The 15,841-nt window shown below is 65.6% G+C and overlaps 1 protein-coding gene across 1 annotated transcript in view; it reads right to left on the bottom strand.

Moving 5' to 3' along the window:
* SHANK1 (SH3 and multiple ankyrin repeat domains 1) overlaps positions 1 to 15,841 on the bottom strand; it is a 37,264-nt gene that overhangs the window by 1,516 nt on the left and 19,907 nt on the right. Inside the window, exons 17-22 of the mRNA XM_062176589.1 lie at positions 15,023 to 15,158; positions 14,766 to 14,846; positions 13,901 to 13,969; positions 13,622 to 13,740; positions 3,862 to 3,958; positions 366 to 3,477 (exon numbers count right to left, since the gene is read on the bottom strand). Coding sequence (XP_062032573.1) covers positions 366 to 3,477; positions 3,862 to 3,958; positions 13,622 to 13,740; positions 13,901 to 13,969; positions 14,766 to 14,846; positions 15,023 to 15,158 — 3,614 coding nt within the window. The remainder of the gene's footprint in view (positions 1 to 365; positions 3,478 to 3,861; positions 3,959 to 13,621; positions 13,741 to 13,900; positions 13,970 to 14,765; positions 14,847 to 15,022; positions 15,159 to 15,841) is intronic.

Below are 15,841 nucleotides of genomic sequence, written 5' to 3'. Positions count from 1 at the left end.
GGGTCCTCCACCCCTCGGCCGGCCGGGCGGGGAGGCTCGGTGGCGGCTGCGCTGTGGGGCCTCCCTCACCCCAGAGCAGGGGATAAACGAATCACTTAGGCTTCTTGGGCTCCGCCAGAATAGCTCAGGGTGTTTGGCAAGCTACGCCAAGACCTCCAAGGCCCCCAATCTCTCAGAACTAAGGTGAACTCTAGCGATGGACAAAGAGGTGGGGGAAAGAAAACACCCCTCCCCCTGCTCTGTGGGCCGTAACAGGCACGCCCATCGGCTCCTCCCCCCTCAGATTCCACGGTCCAGAAAGGGGGCGCGCAGGTGGGGGTGCGCAGCTGAACCCCGTCCCCGCGTTGGCCGCCGCGCGCGCTCACCTCTGCCGCTGCAGGGAGGACGTCCTCTCGGGGACGTAGCTGGCTCCCGCGTGGTGGCCGTCCCCGCCTCCCCCGCTGCCTCCCCGCGCCCAGGGCAGAGCGCCGCCCGCCGTCGAGGCGCCTCCGAACTGCTGGAGCTTGGAGCTGAGTTCGCTGATGATGCTGGCTTTCACGGTGGCCAAGGCGGAGGCCTGCGGCTGGGCCAGGGGCCCCGGCAGCGGCGGCGGCGGCGGGCCCGGGCCCTCCTCCCAGGGCAGCAGCTTCCGGGGCAGGGAGGAGGCAGCCGGCAAGGGCACGGGCGGCACCTCGGGCTCCACGGCCACGGGGCCGCCGGCCACGCCCGCCGCGGAGGGTCCTGAGCAGCCGGTCAGGGCCAGCAGCCCGTCGGCGCCAGCCCCTGCCACCGACACGGTGGGGCTGGTGGGGGTGACAGGGTCTCGAAGCGCCCCGGTGGGACCAGGCCGTAGGCCTCCGCCGGCCCCCAGGGCCCGGCCCCGCAGCTTGGAAGGAGTCATGAGTTGCGGGGGGTACGGTGGGCCGGGAGTGCCGCCTCCCCCGAAGGCCTGGCCGTCCAGGTAGGCCACGTAGGTGTCCAGGAGCTCCGGCCCGCTGGCCACAGCCGCCCCGCCGCCGCCGCCGCCGCCGGCGCTGCCGCCCCCTTCCGCCGACAGGCTGCTCAGCGTGGACGCGCTGCTGATGGTCTCCAGCGGGTGGTCGCTGCTGCTGCGACTGTCCACTTCCTCAATGCCCGAATCCGTGCCGGGCGGGGGGTCCGGGCCGGGCTGCGGGGCGGGCGGCGCGGGCGGCGCGGGCGCGGGCGGGCCCGGCGGAGGGGGGTCCCCGGGAGCGGCGGGGGCCCCCTGGGTCAGCGTGGCCACTTCACTGTCGTAGGACGTCAGGCTGGACGCGGTGGAGTCCAGCGCGGGCGGGGCGGGCGCGGCGGCGGCGGCGGCGGCGGCGGCGGCGGGGGGCGGCGCGGGGGGCAGGGGCGCGGCCGGGGCGGGCGGGTCGGGCAGCGGGAGCGGGGGCCCGGGTGTGAGCGGCGACTCGGGCTTCTCGAAGCTGTTGGAGAACTCGAGGGGCGGGGGCAGCGGCTCCACGAACAGGAACTCGCCGTCCTCCACGTCCACGGACGGCGCGGGCGGCGGCAGCACGAGCAGCGGCAGCCCGTTCTCCTCGCTGGCCCGCGGGGACGTGGGCGAGGCGGGCACGGAGCGGCGCGGGCTGAGCGGCGGGACCCCCGGCCCGTCCTCCGACGGCGGCCGGGCGGGGGCGCGGGGCTGGCAGTTCTCCAGGAACCGCACGTGCAGGGGCAGCCGCTCGGGCTCGTCGGGGGCCGCGGAGCGCCAGGCCTTGCTGACGGCGGGGTGCGGCGCGGGGGGCTCGGGCCCCAGCTGCAGCAGGAGGGGCCCGACCCCGGGCGCGGCGGGCGGCAGGCGGTGCAGCAGGGAGCGCCGGGCCGCGGGCGGGCTGGCCGGCAGGGACTTCTCCGGGCCGCCCAGCCCCGCCCGGTACCCCAGCTCGCGGCGCGCGGGGTCGGGCGGCGGGGCCCCCCAGAGCCGCAGCACCGGCTCGTGGTGGGCGTGGGGCGAGTGGTGGTGCGGGGTGGGCGGCGGGGCCTCGTAACGGGGCGACGGGGGCCTGGGAGGGGGCTGCGGGGCGCCGCCGCCGGCCTCCGAAGACTCCTTCAGCGCCCGCTCGCGCGCGGCCAGGGCCAGCCCGAGGGGCGAGGCTGGGTCCAGGGCCTTGCCGGTGAGCGGGTGGACCAGGGGCCGCGGGGGCAGGAAGCTGGTGAACGCGCTGCTGCCGCCGCCCGCGCCGCCCCCGTAGGCGCGGCCGCCGGCCCCGTAGCCCGCGTAGCCGCCCGCGCCCGCCGACTCCAGCCGGAGGTAGGGCTCGGCCGAGAACATGCCCTCGTCGATGGACTTGGAGTGGCGCAGGCGGGGCCCCGGGGGCGCGCCCGCGCCCAGCCCGCCGCCCTCGCCGCCCTCGTCGTCGCCCGCGTCGGTGGACAGGAAGAGCGTGGACCGCCGGCGGGCTTCGTTCTGCCAGCCGCCGTCCCTGCGCGCCGCGCCCACCAGCGCCGCGCCGAACTGGCTGGTGAAGTCCAGGGTGGCCGGGCCGCTGGGCGAGGCGGGCGCGGGCGCGGGCGACGGCGGCGGCGGCACGGGCGACGCGGCCGGCGCGGGGCCGGGCGCGGGGCCGCCGCCCGCGGCCTCGGGCTGCGTCGGGGGCTCGGCCTCGGTGCTGCTGCCCTGGCTGCTGCGGCCGCTGCTGCTGGTGGACGGCGCCTTGATGATGATGGTGGGGATGGGGATGGAGCTCTTCTCCGACGGCGCGGCCGCGGCGGGCGGCGGCGGCTGCGGGGACGCGGGCGACGCGGCGGGCGGGAGGCCGCCCTTCTGCGGCTCGCCCTCCACCTTCGTCTGCTTGACGAGCGGGCCCTTGCGGCCGCGGCCCGAGCGCGCCGGCACGTACATGGCCGCGCTGGCCGCCCGCGGGGGCAGCTGGAAGTAGCGCAGGGCCGGCGCCTGCGGGGAGGCCCCACCGCCGCCGCCGCCGCCCGCAGCCCCGCCGCCGCCGCCGTGGTGGGACGGCGACGCGGCCCCCGGCGTCGGGCTGGGCCCGCCGCCCCGCCAGCCGCGCAGGCTGGGCTGCGGCCCCAGGGCCAGGCGGGGCGGGGGGTCGTCGGGGGAGCCGCCGGTCTCCATCTCCGGCGGGTGCGGAGGGTGGGCGTGGTGGTGGTGCGGCTGCGGGGGCGGCGCGTGGTGGTGGTGGTGGTGCGGCGGCAGGTGGTGCGCGGGCGGCAGGGGCCCGCCGTGGTACAGGCTCTTGTCTCGGGCCCCCACGCGGCCGTCCGGAGGCGAGGGTCCGTCGAAGGACGCCGGGGAAGAGGCTGGGAGGGGGCCGCCAGAGCCGGGGTTGAAGGGGCCTCCCCGCGGGGAGGGGGTGAGGCGGCCCGAGGAGGCGGGGGCGGGCGGGGTGCTGTAGGGGGGCTCGGGGGGGGACGTGGTGGGCGGCGGGGGGATGTCCTCGGAGCCGGGCACGGACAGGCTGCGGCTGAACTTCATGGCCGGGGGCGCCAGGTAGGGTCTCTCGTCTTCTGCGGCCCCTGGGGGTGTGGGTAGGGGGACAGACACGAGATGGAGGGCGGTGGGGGCGGGGGCGTGTGCTGTGCCTGCTGGCCAGTGCCTCAGAGCAAGAGTGACAGTGGCGCCCGGGATGCGCCAAGCGATTGGCAGAGGTTGGCCCTGCGCTCCTGGCGCGCCACGCCGCCACCAGCGGTGCCAAGTGCAGCCGCGCTTCCTCCCCGAGACGTCAGGGGGCGCTCGTGCCCAACGCACGGAGGCGCAGGGTGTGCGCCTGCGCGTGCTGACTTATCCCCTCGGGCTTTCTCCATCGCCCAAGGCCCAGAGCCACGGACAGGGACAGGAGAACACCTGCCAGCCCGCTGGCCTCCCCCGCCCGCCCCGCGCCTGCCCTCGGGGCGGCCTACCGATGGATTTCTGCCGGAGCATAAGCCCAGGTCCCGGGGGCAGGAAAGACGGGCGTTCGTAGCTGGGCTGGGAGCGGTGGTGGGGATCGAAGCTCGACTTCGGGGCGGCAGCCGGCGGGGAGAGAGAGAGAAGACAGCAGAGACAGCTCAGCCAGGGCGCAAGGGCGCGCGGCCTCCCCGGGAGAGCACGCCCTCGTCCAGGGGTTCTAAACCCACACCCCCGGCCTGCAAGCCCACGGGGGCCAGCCCCCGTCCGGAGCCCCAGGACGCGGCGCCGCTCCCGCCCCCACTGCTGGGAGAAGTGCCCGGCTTCAGTGGGCAGCCCCCACGCCCCTCACGGCCAGGGCGCACAGCAGCCGGGCACGGGGAATGCAGGCAGGCAGCATTCGCACGCCCCAGCAGGCGCCACTTCTGCCCTCCTGCCCGCCCCCCCCCCGCCCCCCGCCCCGCAAGATCCCTCCTCAGCAGACCCTGGCCACCAGAACCCCGGTTCCGGCTCCTATTCCAGGAAACCCCACCAGACACCCCGTGTGACCCAGCCCCGGCTCCCACCTCTTCCTGCTCCTCCTGTGCCCCCTCCCTTGAAAACACCTGTGGGGTCCAGGTTCTGGTCTCTGCATTGGCTTCCCTCATCGGCACACGTTCCCTATCAAATGTCCCCTCCTTGGGGAGAGCGGCTCAGCCCCTGCCACCGTCCCCTGCATGTGTCCGTCCTGTTTCGTCACCGCAAAGGCTCCCCTCTCTACTCCCTACGGGCAGGGAGGCCCCGGAAGGCAGGGATGACTTTGATCCCGGCTGTCGTGGCTTCTGTCTTGGGCCCGTGATGCTCTTAGGGGAGGTGTTTTAGTGTCTTAAAAACAGAAGGAAACAACCTGAGGGGCCACTGCTTGGCACAGCAGTCCCGATGCAGCTTGGGACGCCTGCGCCCCAAAGCCAGTGCTGAGCCCCAGTCCCAGCATCCTGCTAACGTGCACCCCGGGAGGCGACAGGTGGAGGTGCTCGGGTCCCTGCCACCCACGTGGGAGACCCAGATGGAGTTTCCAGCCGCCAGGTTTGGCTAGTCCAGGTGTTTTGGGGGAGTGACCCAGCAGATGGGAGATGTCTCTCTCTCTCTGTCTCTCTGCCTTTCAAATACATAAATAAGTTAAAATTTAAAAATGAATGCAATGCAGCCTGGGTAATATTCACCTTTGTAGAAACACCATTGTAAAATATCAATTTTCTTTTTTTCTAAAGAAGTAAGTGCTCATAAATACACAAGTGTCCAAGGCTCAGGGAGTCAGACTGGGGCCTCCCTCCAGGCTTTGTCCGTCTGGGTCCTTGCTGAGCCCCGGTCCCCGCAGAGAGCACCCAGGGACTGAGCAGCTGAGCCCGCCAGGGGGCCCCGCCTCTCTCCCTTCTCCATCTTCAAGACCAAAAGGGCAGAGAAAGCCCCCTCCCCTCCTCGCCCAACAGCTCTCCGAATTCCCTGCCCCAGGCCCACAGCATACGCCCATGCCCTGTGCTCTGCCCTGGACAACTCCCTGTCCCCAGTGCCCTCACCCTGTCCCATCAGGGAGCCACTAGCCAGATGGAAATAAAGCCACAAGATCGATCCCATTCCTCGGACAGACAACAGGGCAGACTCACACGGCATCTTCACCATCGTCATCACCATCGTCATCACAGGAAGTTCTTGGGCCCAGGCCAGCCCTCTCCCTGCTCCCCCCTCCCTGGGTCAGGACGGCTTATTTCCTCACTTGCCTCGCTCATTCATTCCCTCATTCATTCATTCCACACATATCTACTGAGCGCCTGCTCCAGGCCAGGGACCGCTCTGAAGGCTACAGATCAGACACGCAGGGCCCGCAGGCCATAAACAAGTATGTTAGCAAGGGGTGGGCGCTGCGGTCCAGCCGCACACTGGAGGGCCTGGTTCTGGTCCTAGCTGCTCGGCTTCCCACCCAGCCTCCTGCTAATGCCTGGGAAGGCAGTGGATGATGGACCAAGCTCTTGGGTCTCACGTGGGAGACCCAGAGGAAGCTCCTGGCTCCTGGCTTCGGATTAGCTGAGCTCCAGCTGTTGCGGCCATTTGGGGAGTGAACCCGTGGATGGAAGACCTCTCTCTGTCTCTACCTCTCCCTCTATCACTCATTTAAAAAAAAAGATTTATTTATTTGAAAGGCAGAGGCAGAGAGAGAGGGGAGAGTCTTTTATCCGTTGCTTCACTTCTCAATTGGCCACAACAACCAGAGCTGTGCTGATCCAAAGCCAGGAGCCAGGAACTTCTTCTGGGTCTTCCAAGCGGGAGCAGGGACCCAAGGACTTGGGCCATCTTCCACTGCTTTCCCAGGCCACAGCAGAGAGCTGGATGTGAAGTGGAGCAGCCAGGACTGGAATTGACGCCCATATGGGATGATGGCACTGCAGGCGGCGGCTTTACCAGCTATGCCACAGCGCCGGCCCCTCCCTCTGTCATTCTTTCAAAAACCTTTTTTTTTTTTTTAAATAAATACATTAGAGGGTTCAAAAACCTTTTTTTTTTTAAATAAATACATTAGAGGGGCCAGCGCTGTGGTGCAGTGGGTTAAAGCCCTGGCCTGCAGCGCCGGCATCCCATATGGGCACCGGTTCTAGTCCCGGCTGCTCCACTTCCCATCCAGCTCTCTGCTATGGCCTGGGACAGCAGTAGAAGATGGCCCAAATGCTTGGGCCTCTGAACCCCATGGGAGACCCAGAAGAGGCTCCTGGCTTCAGATCAGCCCTGCTCTGGCCATTGCGGCCATCTGGGGAGTGAACCAGCAGATGGAAGACTTCTCTCTCTCTCTGTCTCTACCTCTCTCTGTAACTCTGTCTTTTCAAAAAAAAATGAAATAAAATCTTTAAAAAAAATACATTAGAAAAATACAAAATGGGTCAGGTGGAGGTAAGAGTTGGACAAGGAAGGGAGAACAATTTAAAAGAAGACTGTCAGGGGCTGCTGAGGTGGTACAGCAGGTTAAGCTGCTGCGTCCAATGCCAGGATCCCATATGAGCACCGGTTCGAGTCCCAGCCATTCCACCTGCAATCCAGCTCCCTGGAAAAGCAGCGGAGGATGGCCTGAGTACTTGGGCTCCTGCCACCCACACAGGAGACAGGATGAAGTTCCAAATTCCTGGCTCTGCCTAGACCAGCCCAGGCCGTCGCAAACATTTGGGGAGTGAAGCGGCTCTGTCTCTCCTCACTCTAACTCTGCCATAGTGGGCCATGAGGCCACTCTGTGACCAGACACAGTGAGAAAGGCCCTCATTCTTCAAGACCACAGAGGCCGCCGTCCTGCCCGAGACCCCCGCTCTCAGATTTCTTGAACACGAGTGAGAAAGACCCACTTATCTTGTTCAAGCCACGGTTATTTGGGGGGTTCTCTCATATACACCAGAACCCAGCTCTGCTACAGTCCACCCACCCCCATGTAACTCACTCAGATAGGAGGCCTTGTCTCTCTGACCCACTTCTACATCCTCCCAGCAGGTCCCGCATACAGTAGGTGCTCAGCGAATGTTTGTACAAATGAAGGACTGGGGGTCAGTGCCGTGGCGTAGCGGGCAAGGCCACCGCCTGCAGTGCCAGGACCTGTCCTGGCAGCTGCTCCACTTCCCATCCAGCCCCCTGCTAACGTCCCAGGGAAAGCAGCCGAAGGTGGCCCACGTGCTTGGACCCCGGCACCCACGAGGGCCACCTGGTTGAAGCTCCTGGCTCCGGCCGCTGCAGCCATTTGGGGAGTGAACCACTGGATGGAAGACTCTCTGTGTCTCCCTGTCTCTCAACCCTGCCCTACAATGACAGACTCACTGAAGGAAGCCAAGGAAGACCCGACCACGGTGGAAAGCCCTGGGGGCCCCAGCCCGCCCCCGCCTGCCTGGGGCTCCCCTGTCCTGTCTCCCTGTTTCTCTCCTCCCCTTCTGCTTAGGCTAAGCAAGCGTCCAGGGCGGGGTGGGGGCCGCGCTGCACCGGCCCTAGGCTGACTGGACCCAGCCTGGCGATCAGGAAAGGGGCTGGGATCCCAGCCCACACGGGCCTTGTCCTGAGGGCCGGCAAGCGAGGAGAGGACCGAACTGGGAGCCAGCGAGAGGGTGGGAGGAAGCGGGGGTCGGAGAGATGGAGAGAGGGGCACATGGCCAGTGGGGAAGGAGGCGGGACCAGAGAGCGGGGAGCGCGGGGGAGGGGCAAAGGCCAGAGTGACAGCCGCGGGGTCGGGAGCGTGGGGGCGTGGTCAGCGTGGCTAGGGACCTGGTCAGAGTGACAGCAGGGTGAGGGTGGCCTGGTGGGGAGGCTCCTGTTCGCCAACGGAGAAAGACGCTTCGATGCGGCAGGCGAAGGGTCAAAACAGGAGTTCGTGTGAGTGTGAGTGGCGGCCCCCCAGGGGGAGGTCCCACTTGGGACCGCTGCGGGCAGAGCTCCCGCAACGGAAGGGCAGCGAGCCAATCGCAGCGCGCAGACGAGCGTGACGTCACCGGCTGCCAGGCAGACGACTCCTCCGTGAGCGGCCGGGGTGGGGGTGGGGGGGTGAGATGCCTCGCGGCGGGCGCCTGGTGCTGGGCCAGGCTGGACAAAGAGCCCAGGGGGTTTGTGCGGGGGGAGAGGGCCCGCGGGAGGGGGGCGGGGGGCAGAGGCAGAGGTGGGGAGGCAGACATGGGGACAGAGAGGCAGAGGGACCAGGGCACGAGTTTGTGGAAAATGGAACTAAAAAGATAAGTTTATTTTGCTGCAAAAAAAGTTAAGTCCATGCACACTATTTTCCAAATACACATTTCCATGCACTTTTTGAAGACCCTCTGTATGCATGGATTTCAAGGTTTTTTTGCACCAAAATAAATTTTTTTAAAAAAAAAAATAAGCATTATTTAAAGAGCAAGCAAAAGAGTGAACAGCAAGAGAGCTCCTGTCGTCTGGTTCACTCCCCAAATGCCCAAAACAGCCCCCGGCAGACAGAAGCCAGGGGCAGGGAACTCGACCCAGGCCTTTCCCGAGGGTGGCAGGGACCCCATCTCGACATTAGCAGGGCGCTGGGGCCGAGAGCCAGAGCCGGGACTCCAGCCACCAAACGCCCCCTCTTAGAGTGTAGCCTCTTCCACTGATTTTCAAGGTAGATGGGAAGACTGACAGATGAGGAGAGACAGAAATGGGCGTCCGATGGGGAGAGACAAAGATGGGGACACAGCAGGGAAGCGAGACAGCGGCGGGAAGCAGGGTGCTCCGCAGAGCAGCCCCAGACGAGCGGGAGGGAGGGGAGGGCTGCAGCCGCAGGCACACAGGGCCTCTGGAGGGGGCCGGAGGGTCTTGGGGGATCAGCGGAGGTAGCAGCTGAGAAAGCCAGGTCGTGCACAGGGGCAGGTGGGGGCAGCGGAACCCTAAGAGGAGACTCAACCCAAGGGGTGCCCTGAGCCGGCCCCTGGGCTCCGCCCACTGCTGGCCCCTGGGTGTCCCCTCCGCTCCCCTCAGGACGGACACAAAGTGCATCCTGGACGCAAATCTCTCAGTGTTCACATCCTGCACTGCTCCTGCCCGCTGTGCACACCTGGCCCTAGAAATGCCGCCTCTGGCCTGGGAGCAGGGGCTCCGCGCTGAGCGAGCCTGCAGGGTGGAGAGTGGCGAAACCCAGGCGAGAACAAGGCCCGGCAGTGATGGGGGCCACGGACGGGCAGCAGAGTCTCCACTTAGAGGATGGCGAAGACCGGGGCAGGAAGGGCATGGAGAGCCCCACCCCAGCGGGGAGGGGGCTGGGGGGAAGGTCCAAGTTCACAGCCACGAAGTGACCCTTCGTGGACAAATGACCTGAGGAGGGGCGCCCCCTGCAGGATAAGTGACTGACCGTGGCCTCCGGGACACAGGAGGGAAGAACCTGGGGGAGGGGGAGGGGCAGGTGGCTTGGGCTGACCTGTGGGGGTGGGGGTGGGGTCTCTGAAGCTCCTGGGTCCTGTGGGGGTCTGAGCTCCCACAGGTCGGGCTACCACTGAGGCTGCCGGGCACCTGCTGCGTGCCCTGTGCCTTTGTGGGATGAATGACATCGGGACTTGTCCTACTGTGTGATCAGAGACCTCGAGGGCTTGTGGGACCCCTTGGCTGCACCCAGGGCTCACGGTGAGGCACTGAGGGTCCGGCTCCTCTCCCGAGGAGCTCCGTGTCTCTCGAGAGCTTGCCATGCGGGAGTTAATCTCACTTAATCCTCGTCAGAACGAGGCAGGCCAGCTTCAGCCCCATTTTAAAAAATGTTCATTTTTATCTACTTGAAGTGCAGAGCAATGGGGGAGGGGAGGAGACAGACAGACAGACAGACAGACTGGTTCACTCCCCAAATGCCTACAGCAGCCAGGGCTGGGCCAGGCCAGAAGTAGGAGGCAGGAGCTCCATGGAGGTCTCCCACGTGGGTGGCAGGGACCCAAGTACTTGAGCCATCGCCTGCTGCCTCCCAGCTACGTTCGCAGGGAGCTGGGTCAGAAGCAGAGGAGCCAGGGCTCGAACTGGTGCCCGGTGTGGGATGCCGGCGTCCCAAGCTGCAGCCGAACCCACTGCACCCCAGCGCCCACCCCTCCAGCCCCATTTTACAGAACAGGAAACCGAGGCTCAGGGGCGTGAAGTACCGTGGTCTAAAGCAGCGCATCAGCTCAGAGGAAGTGGGGATTCGGATCTGCGTGAGCGTGAATTGCAGGGTTTCTGAGATGGGGAACGGGGATGCACCCGGTGATGCGGGGGAGGGGGACCCACAGCCCCAGGAAGGGGAGTTGAGGGAGGAGAGGGCTGGGTCCAGACGGGAGGGAGGCGGGGGTGAAGACTACGGGGGGCCCGAGGCAACAACCTCTGCCCCCCCCCATGGTGTGGGGCAGTCTCAGCCAGAGACACTGCGTGGTGTCTCCAGCGGTGGGCAGCTTGGGACTGGACAGGCAGGTGCTCCTGGCATGTGCAGGGGAGGGGCTGGAGGCTGGGGAGGCTGCTGACTCCCTATGGCACAGGGACAGTGCCATGGCAAAGAGCCGTGCCCCCGGGGCTCACACCCAGGCACAGCGGGCGTCCCCAAAGTGGGTCACAGTGGCCCTGGCCCTGCCACTGAGGAACCATGGCACAGTGCACTGGCACGATGAAATGCCAGCCGCGTGGCTCTCGGGTTGGGGTGGCGGCTGGACCCTCACTTGCTGGGAGGGAACAGGGAGCGGGGAGCGAGGCTGACTCCACACAGCTGGAAGCAGGTGCACCTGGGGACGGGACACCTGACAGGCCCCCGGAATACTGATGCTGGGGTCCACTTGCCTCTCGGTGGGCAGGCGACGCTGCCACTCCAGAGTGTGGATAGGATGGGATCAGTGTCTCAGGGCGGTGCCGGAAGCCCTGGGCAGGGGAAGAGATCCTGGGAAGATCCCTTTTCTGTTTGCCAACTGGGGGCGCCCTCGCTCTCCCTCCAGGGTGGGGAAGCTTGCCAAGGAATTGTAAAGACAGAGAGAAGACAGGAGGAGAAGACAAAAGGCAGGGCGCGGCAGCTGCGGGGCGGGGTGGGGAGTGGGGTGTGTGTGTGTGCATTTCACCTCCACCTAGGGAAGAACTTGCTAGAAGCCAGCATTATGGTGCAGCGGGTAAAGCCACCATCTGCAGCGTCCGCTTCCCACATGGGCGCCGGTTCAAGCCCCAGCTGCTCCACTTCCTATCCAGCTCCCTGCTAATGAGCCTGGAAAAGCAGTGGAGGATGGCCCAAGTGCTTGGGCCCCTGCCATCCACATGGGAGACCCAGATGGGGGTTCCTGGCTCCTGGCTATTGGCCTGGCCCTGCCTCAGCCATTGTAGCCATTTGGGGAGTGACCCAGCAGATGGGAGACCTGTGTCTCTCTCTCTCTCTCTCCTTCCCTCTGCTTTTCAAATAAATAAAATATCTTCTTAAAAAGAAGAATTTTCTAGAACCCTGTCCACATAACTGCCACAGGAGGTGGTGAGCGCCTGGTCTTCAGAGGCGTTCAAGCACAGGTTACAAGCGGGCTGGAGCAAGAGGCAGAGAGGGGACTGGACAAGAAGTGGCAGGACTGACTCTGGCCAGTGTCCCCAGGTGACCCCGAGAGCCAGACATGAAGTCTCAAGTGGCTCCAGGGCGAGTGTTCTGGAGCATGGGGGAAGGACCTGAGCACCTCTAAGACGAGGGAAGGCGGGGGGGAGATGCCCCATCTGTTAGGAACCTGCTCTTAGCGTCGTCCCGAGGGCCAGCTGGGGCGGCCACAGCCCCTCTGCTCGGATGCGGAGAGAGGGCGCAGCCCAGCCCAGCGTGGCACCGGGAGTCGGAGAAGTCGGGGCTGCAACCTGCACCTGCCTGACCCCTCCCGGCCCTGCCTGTGCGTCCGATCCTCGCGCTGACCCCGGGGGCAGGCGGGCAGAGAAGAGGACCTCAGAGCCACAAAGGCTTCAGACTCCTCGGGACACAGAGTGGAGCCCAGTGAGAATTCCAGAGGCCGGGCACGAAGCGTGTCCACCACTCTTACCCCGGAGCCGGGGTCTCGCTCTGGTGGGGCTGCGGACAGACGGCAGGGGGCCTGGACTCTCGGGGCAGGAATAAAACAGCGTATTTTCACTACCTTCCTGAGCTGGCACTGTGGCGCAGTGGGTACAGCCACCTCCTGCAATGCCGGCATCCCATACAGGGCACCGGTTCAAGTCCCGGCTGCTCCAATTCTGATCCAGCTCCCTGCCAATGAGCCTGCGAAAGCAGTGGAGGACGGCCCAAGTGCTTGGGGCCCCTGCACCCACATGGGAGTCCCAGGTGGAATTCCCGGCTCCTGGCTTTGGACTGGTCCAGCCAACTGGAGTGAACCAGTGGATGGAAAATCTCTCTCTCTCTCTCTCTCTCCTCTGCCTTTCAGATGAATAACTAAATCTCTAAAACATTTTTTTTCACTACCCTCCAACCCTTTCCTCCATTAAGGACGTAGGCGGCCAGCCCCGCCCGTTCTAGGTATTTCCACTGCCAGCTCGTGCTGTCTAGCGTGTTGACAAAAAGCCACGGACCCCTGCATTACGGCATGGCAAGTTCTGCTTGGTAACACTGTTTTGATAACTGTGTTTCAGAGTAGCTTGGGGTCTTTCCTGATGGGAAGTGCTGTACCCTCCTGAGGTGGCACAAGCCTGCTAAAGGATTCCACGTCCCCTAAAAGGCCAAGGACCCAGTTTCAGGGTCAATGGCCCCGTGGCCACAGGTGGCCACGAGCAGGGCAGAGCCTGGGCACGGAAGCAGCGCTAATGGAGCGGCAACGGAAAGGGGCAGCTGGTGCCGCTTAGCCAAGGGCGCAGCCCGGTGAGGGGGACAGCAGAGTCCCACTGAAGACCCAGGGCTGCAGCTGGGCGCCGCATCCAGGCACCGGCCTGCCTGCATTGAGTCCTGGCGCGCGCTCTCTCTCTCTCTCTCTCTGAGCCTCAACCGTCCCCTCTGTGAATGGGCTACCAGCTGGGCGTGCCCACCAGGATGCTTCCAAAGACTGAGAGTCCACCCAAAACAGCGTCCCGAACACGACCCGCACCACCTGGAGGGCGGCTCCTGGCGGTGGTGGAGTGGGGACAGACCAGGGTCAACGTCTTAATAACTGCCCCCTGCTGAGCTGAGCCCCTGTGACGCCACAGGTCTCTGTCCACCACATCGCGGAGCAGGAAAAGGAGACAGGTGGGGTCTGGGGCGAGAACAGGAGGGAGGAGGCCACCCCCAGGGACCGGGGTGTCAGGAAGGCCGCAGGGGAGAGCGATGGGGGCCCCGGCCCCCCACCCCAGGCCTCCTACCTCCGTGGCGAAGAAGCCCTTGGGCCGGTGTTTTCCCAGAGATGCGAGGCCGCCGGGCCCCGGGCTCTCGCTGGCGCTGATGGTCTGCTGAGCCGCGGCCAGGATTTCGTCCAGTTTGTCTTAGGGAGAGGGGTGGGGACACAGGGATGTGAAGTGTGCTGTGACCGCCTCGGGAAGCCCACAGAGCACCTGCTCCGACCCCAGCAGCCAGGGTGAGGGCAGCGGCACCAGGGGGTGGCAGGGACCGCGCGGCCAGGGGGCAGGGCTGGGTGAGCTTACTGAGAGCCATCTGATACACGGTCCGCTTTTTCTCCATGCTGGGCACCGGCGCGGGCTGCGGCTCATACTCTGCGGGCAAAGGACACGGATGAAGCTCAAGGGCGCCCTCTGGCAGCGGGGCAGACCGGGCTCGGCCAGCGGCGTGGCCGGCGGCGGGTGCGGCCAGTGAGCGTGGCCGGCGTGCGTGCGCAGGCGCGAGTGGAGCCGTGAGGGGCCGGGGTCGGGGAGGGGCGAGCCCGCCGGCGGGGTCGGGAGACGGGGGTCCCTCCCGCCAGTCCTGTACCCACTCACCACTCTTCTTCTTCCAGGGGCAGACTAGCCCGGGGGGGGAGAGGCAGCAGAGGAGCCAAGAGTTAGGACATCAGGGGGGGCCAGGGGGCCCTCTCTGGAACGCCCGCCTCCCTCAGGGCCCCGGGCGGGTGCAGGGCTCCAGCTGTCCGCCCGCCCCCTGTCAGGGGTGCCTGGACCCCCAGGGTCCACTCGCCCTGTCTGCAGGGGCTCGCTGTCTTCTGATATTGGGGGCTCAGAGAGTTGCAGTGAAAGGAGAGATGTAGGACCGGGCTCGGAGAGGGGGTGGGAGGCAGCCGGAGAGGCCCGGAGGAAGCCGGCAGACGGGGGGGGACACACACAGACCCTGGGGCAGCCCCGACAGAGAGACGAGGACACAGGAGGACAAAGCCGCCTCTCAGACACCCCCTTGCCCGGAGACACACACGCACGCAGGCCAGGCAGGCCGACCCCACGGACTGGGACAGGAGGAGGACGAGGACCCTGGTCACTAACGACACTAACAAACCCAGGGGATGGCCACCCCCGCCCCTCCCCCTCCTCGGCCCCTGGGTCCCAGCAGCCCCCGCGGGCTCACCCATCTCCTCCAGCTCTGAGGTCATGGACTTGGAACGCAGGGAGATGGCTGGGGGCGGGAGCCGCTTGGCCTGCTGGGGCGCTGCAAGGCGACGGGGAGGCTTCAGCAGCGCAGAGAGAAGCCCCCGGCCCCCGCCAGCCAGCAGGCCAAGCCCTCCCTGCCTCAGCTTCTCCCCGGGGGGTGGGGGTGGGCAGTGGGGGCGGCCTCCAGGGCTCCCAGGGTCGCGTTCTGGCCACATGGGGCGGGGGGAGGAGCACCTTTCTTGTGTGCGGCCTCATCCATGTCCGGGTGCCTGGTGACCATCACCACCTTGACCATCAGCGTGTTGCCTCCCTGGCGGATCATGTTCACCACCTGCCGGTGGCCGACCTTCACCACGTTCTGCCCGTTCACCTGCGGCACAGGTGCCGGTGAGGGGCCGGCGCCGCGCCTGCCCTGCGCTGGCCCAGGCCCCTCCTCACCACTCCTCCTCCCCCTCCGTAACTCTGCAGGCCCCAGGGTCGGGGAAGACGCTCTGCACACCCAATTCTCCGCCCTCTGTCCTCCAGCGCTGTGTGCGCACATGGATGCACGTGTGTGAGTACGTGTGCACATGTGTGGACATATATGAATGTGTTGTGTGTGGACATAGGCATGTGCTGTGTGTGCATATGTGTGGACATAGGCATGTGCTGGCTGCATGTGTGTCAGCATGTCCATGTATTGGGTGTGTGCAGGTGCGTGTGGACATATGCATGTGTTGTGCTGCATGTGTGTGGGCACATGCATGCAATGTGTGTGTGCGCATACAAGTGTGGTGTGTACATGTATGTGCAGGCGTGTGCATGTGCTTGTTGAAATATGCATGTGTATTGTGTTGTGTGTGTGCATGTGTTGTGTGCATGTGTTTGTGTGGGCATGTGTGTGTGTGGACATGTGCACGTGTGTGCTGTATGCCAGTGTGTGCATATGTATATATGTCCATGTGTTGTGTGTTCATGTGTGTGTATGTGGACACGTGCATGTGTGTGCTGTATACCAGTGTGTGCATATGTATATATGTCCATGTGTTGTGTGTTCATGTGCGTGTGGACATG

The sequence above is a fragment of the Lepus europaeus genome, chromosome 19 (genome assembly GCF_033115175.1).
Source record: "Lepus europaeus isolate LE1 chromosome 19, mLepTim1.pri, whole genome shotgun sequence".
NCBI lineage: Eukaryota > Metazoa > Chordata > Mammalia > Lagomorpha > Leporidae > Lepus > Lepus europaeus.
Note: the sequence above shows the minus strand (reverse complement) of the source record. Positions and strands in the feature narration are given on the sequence as shown.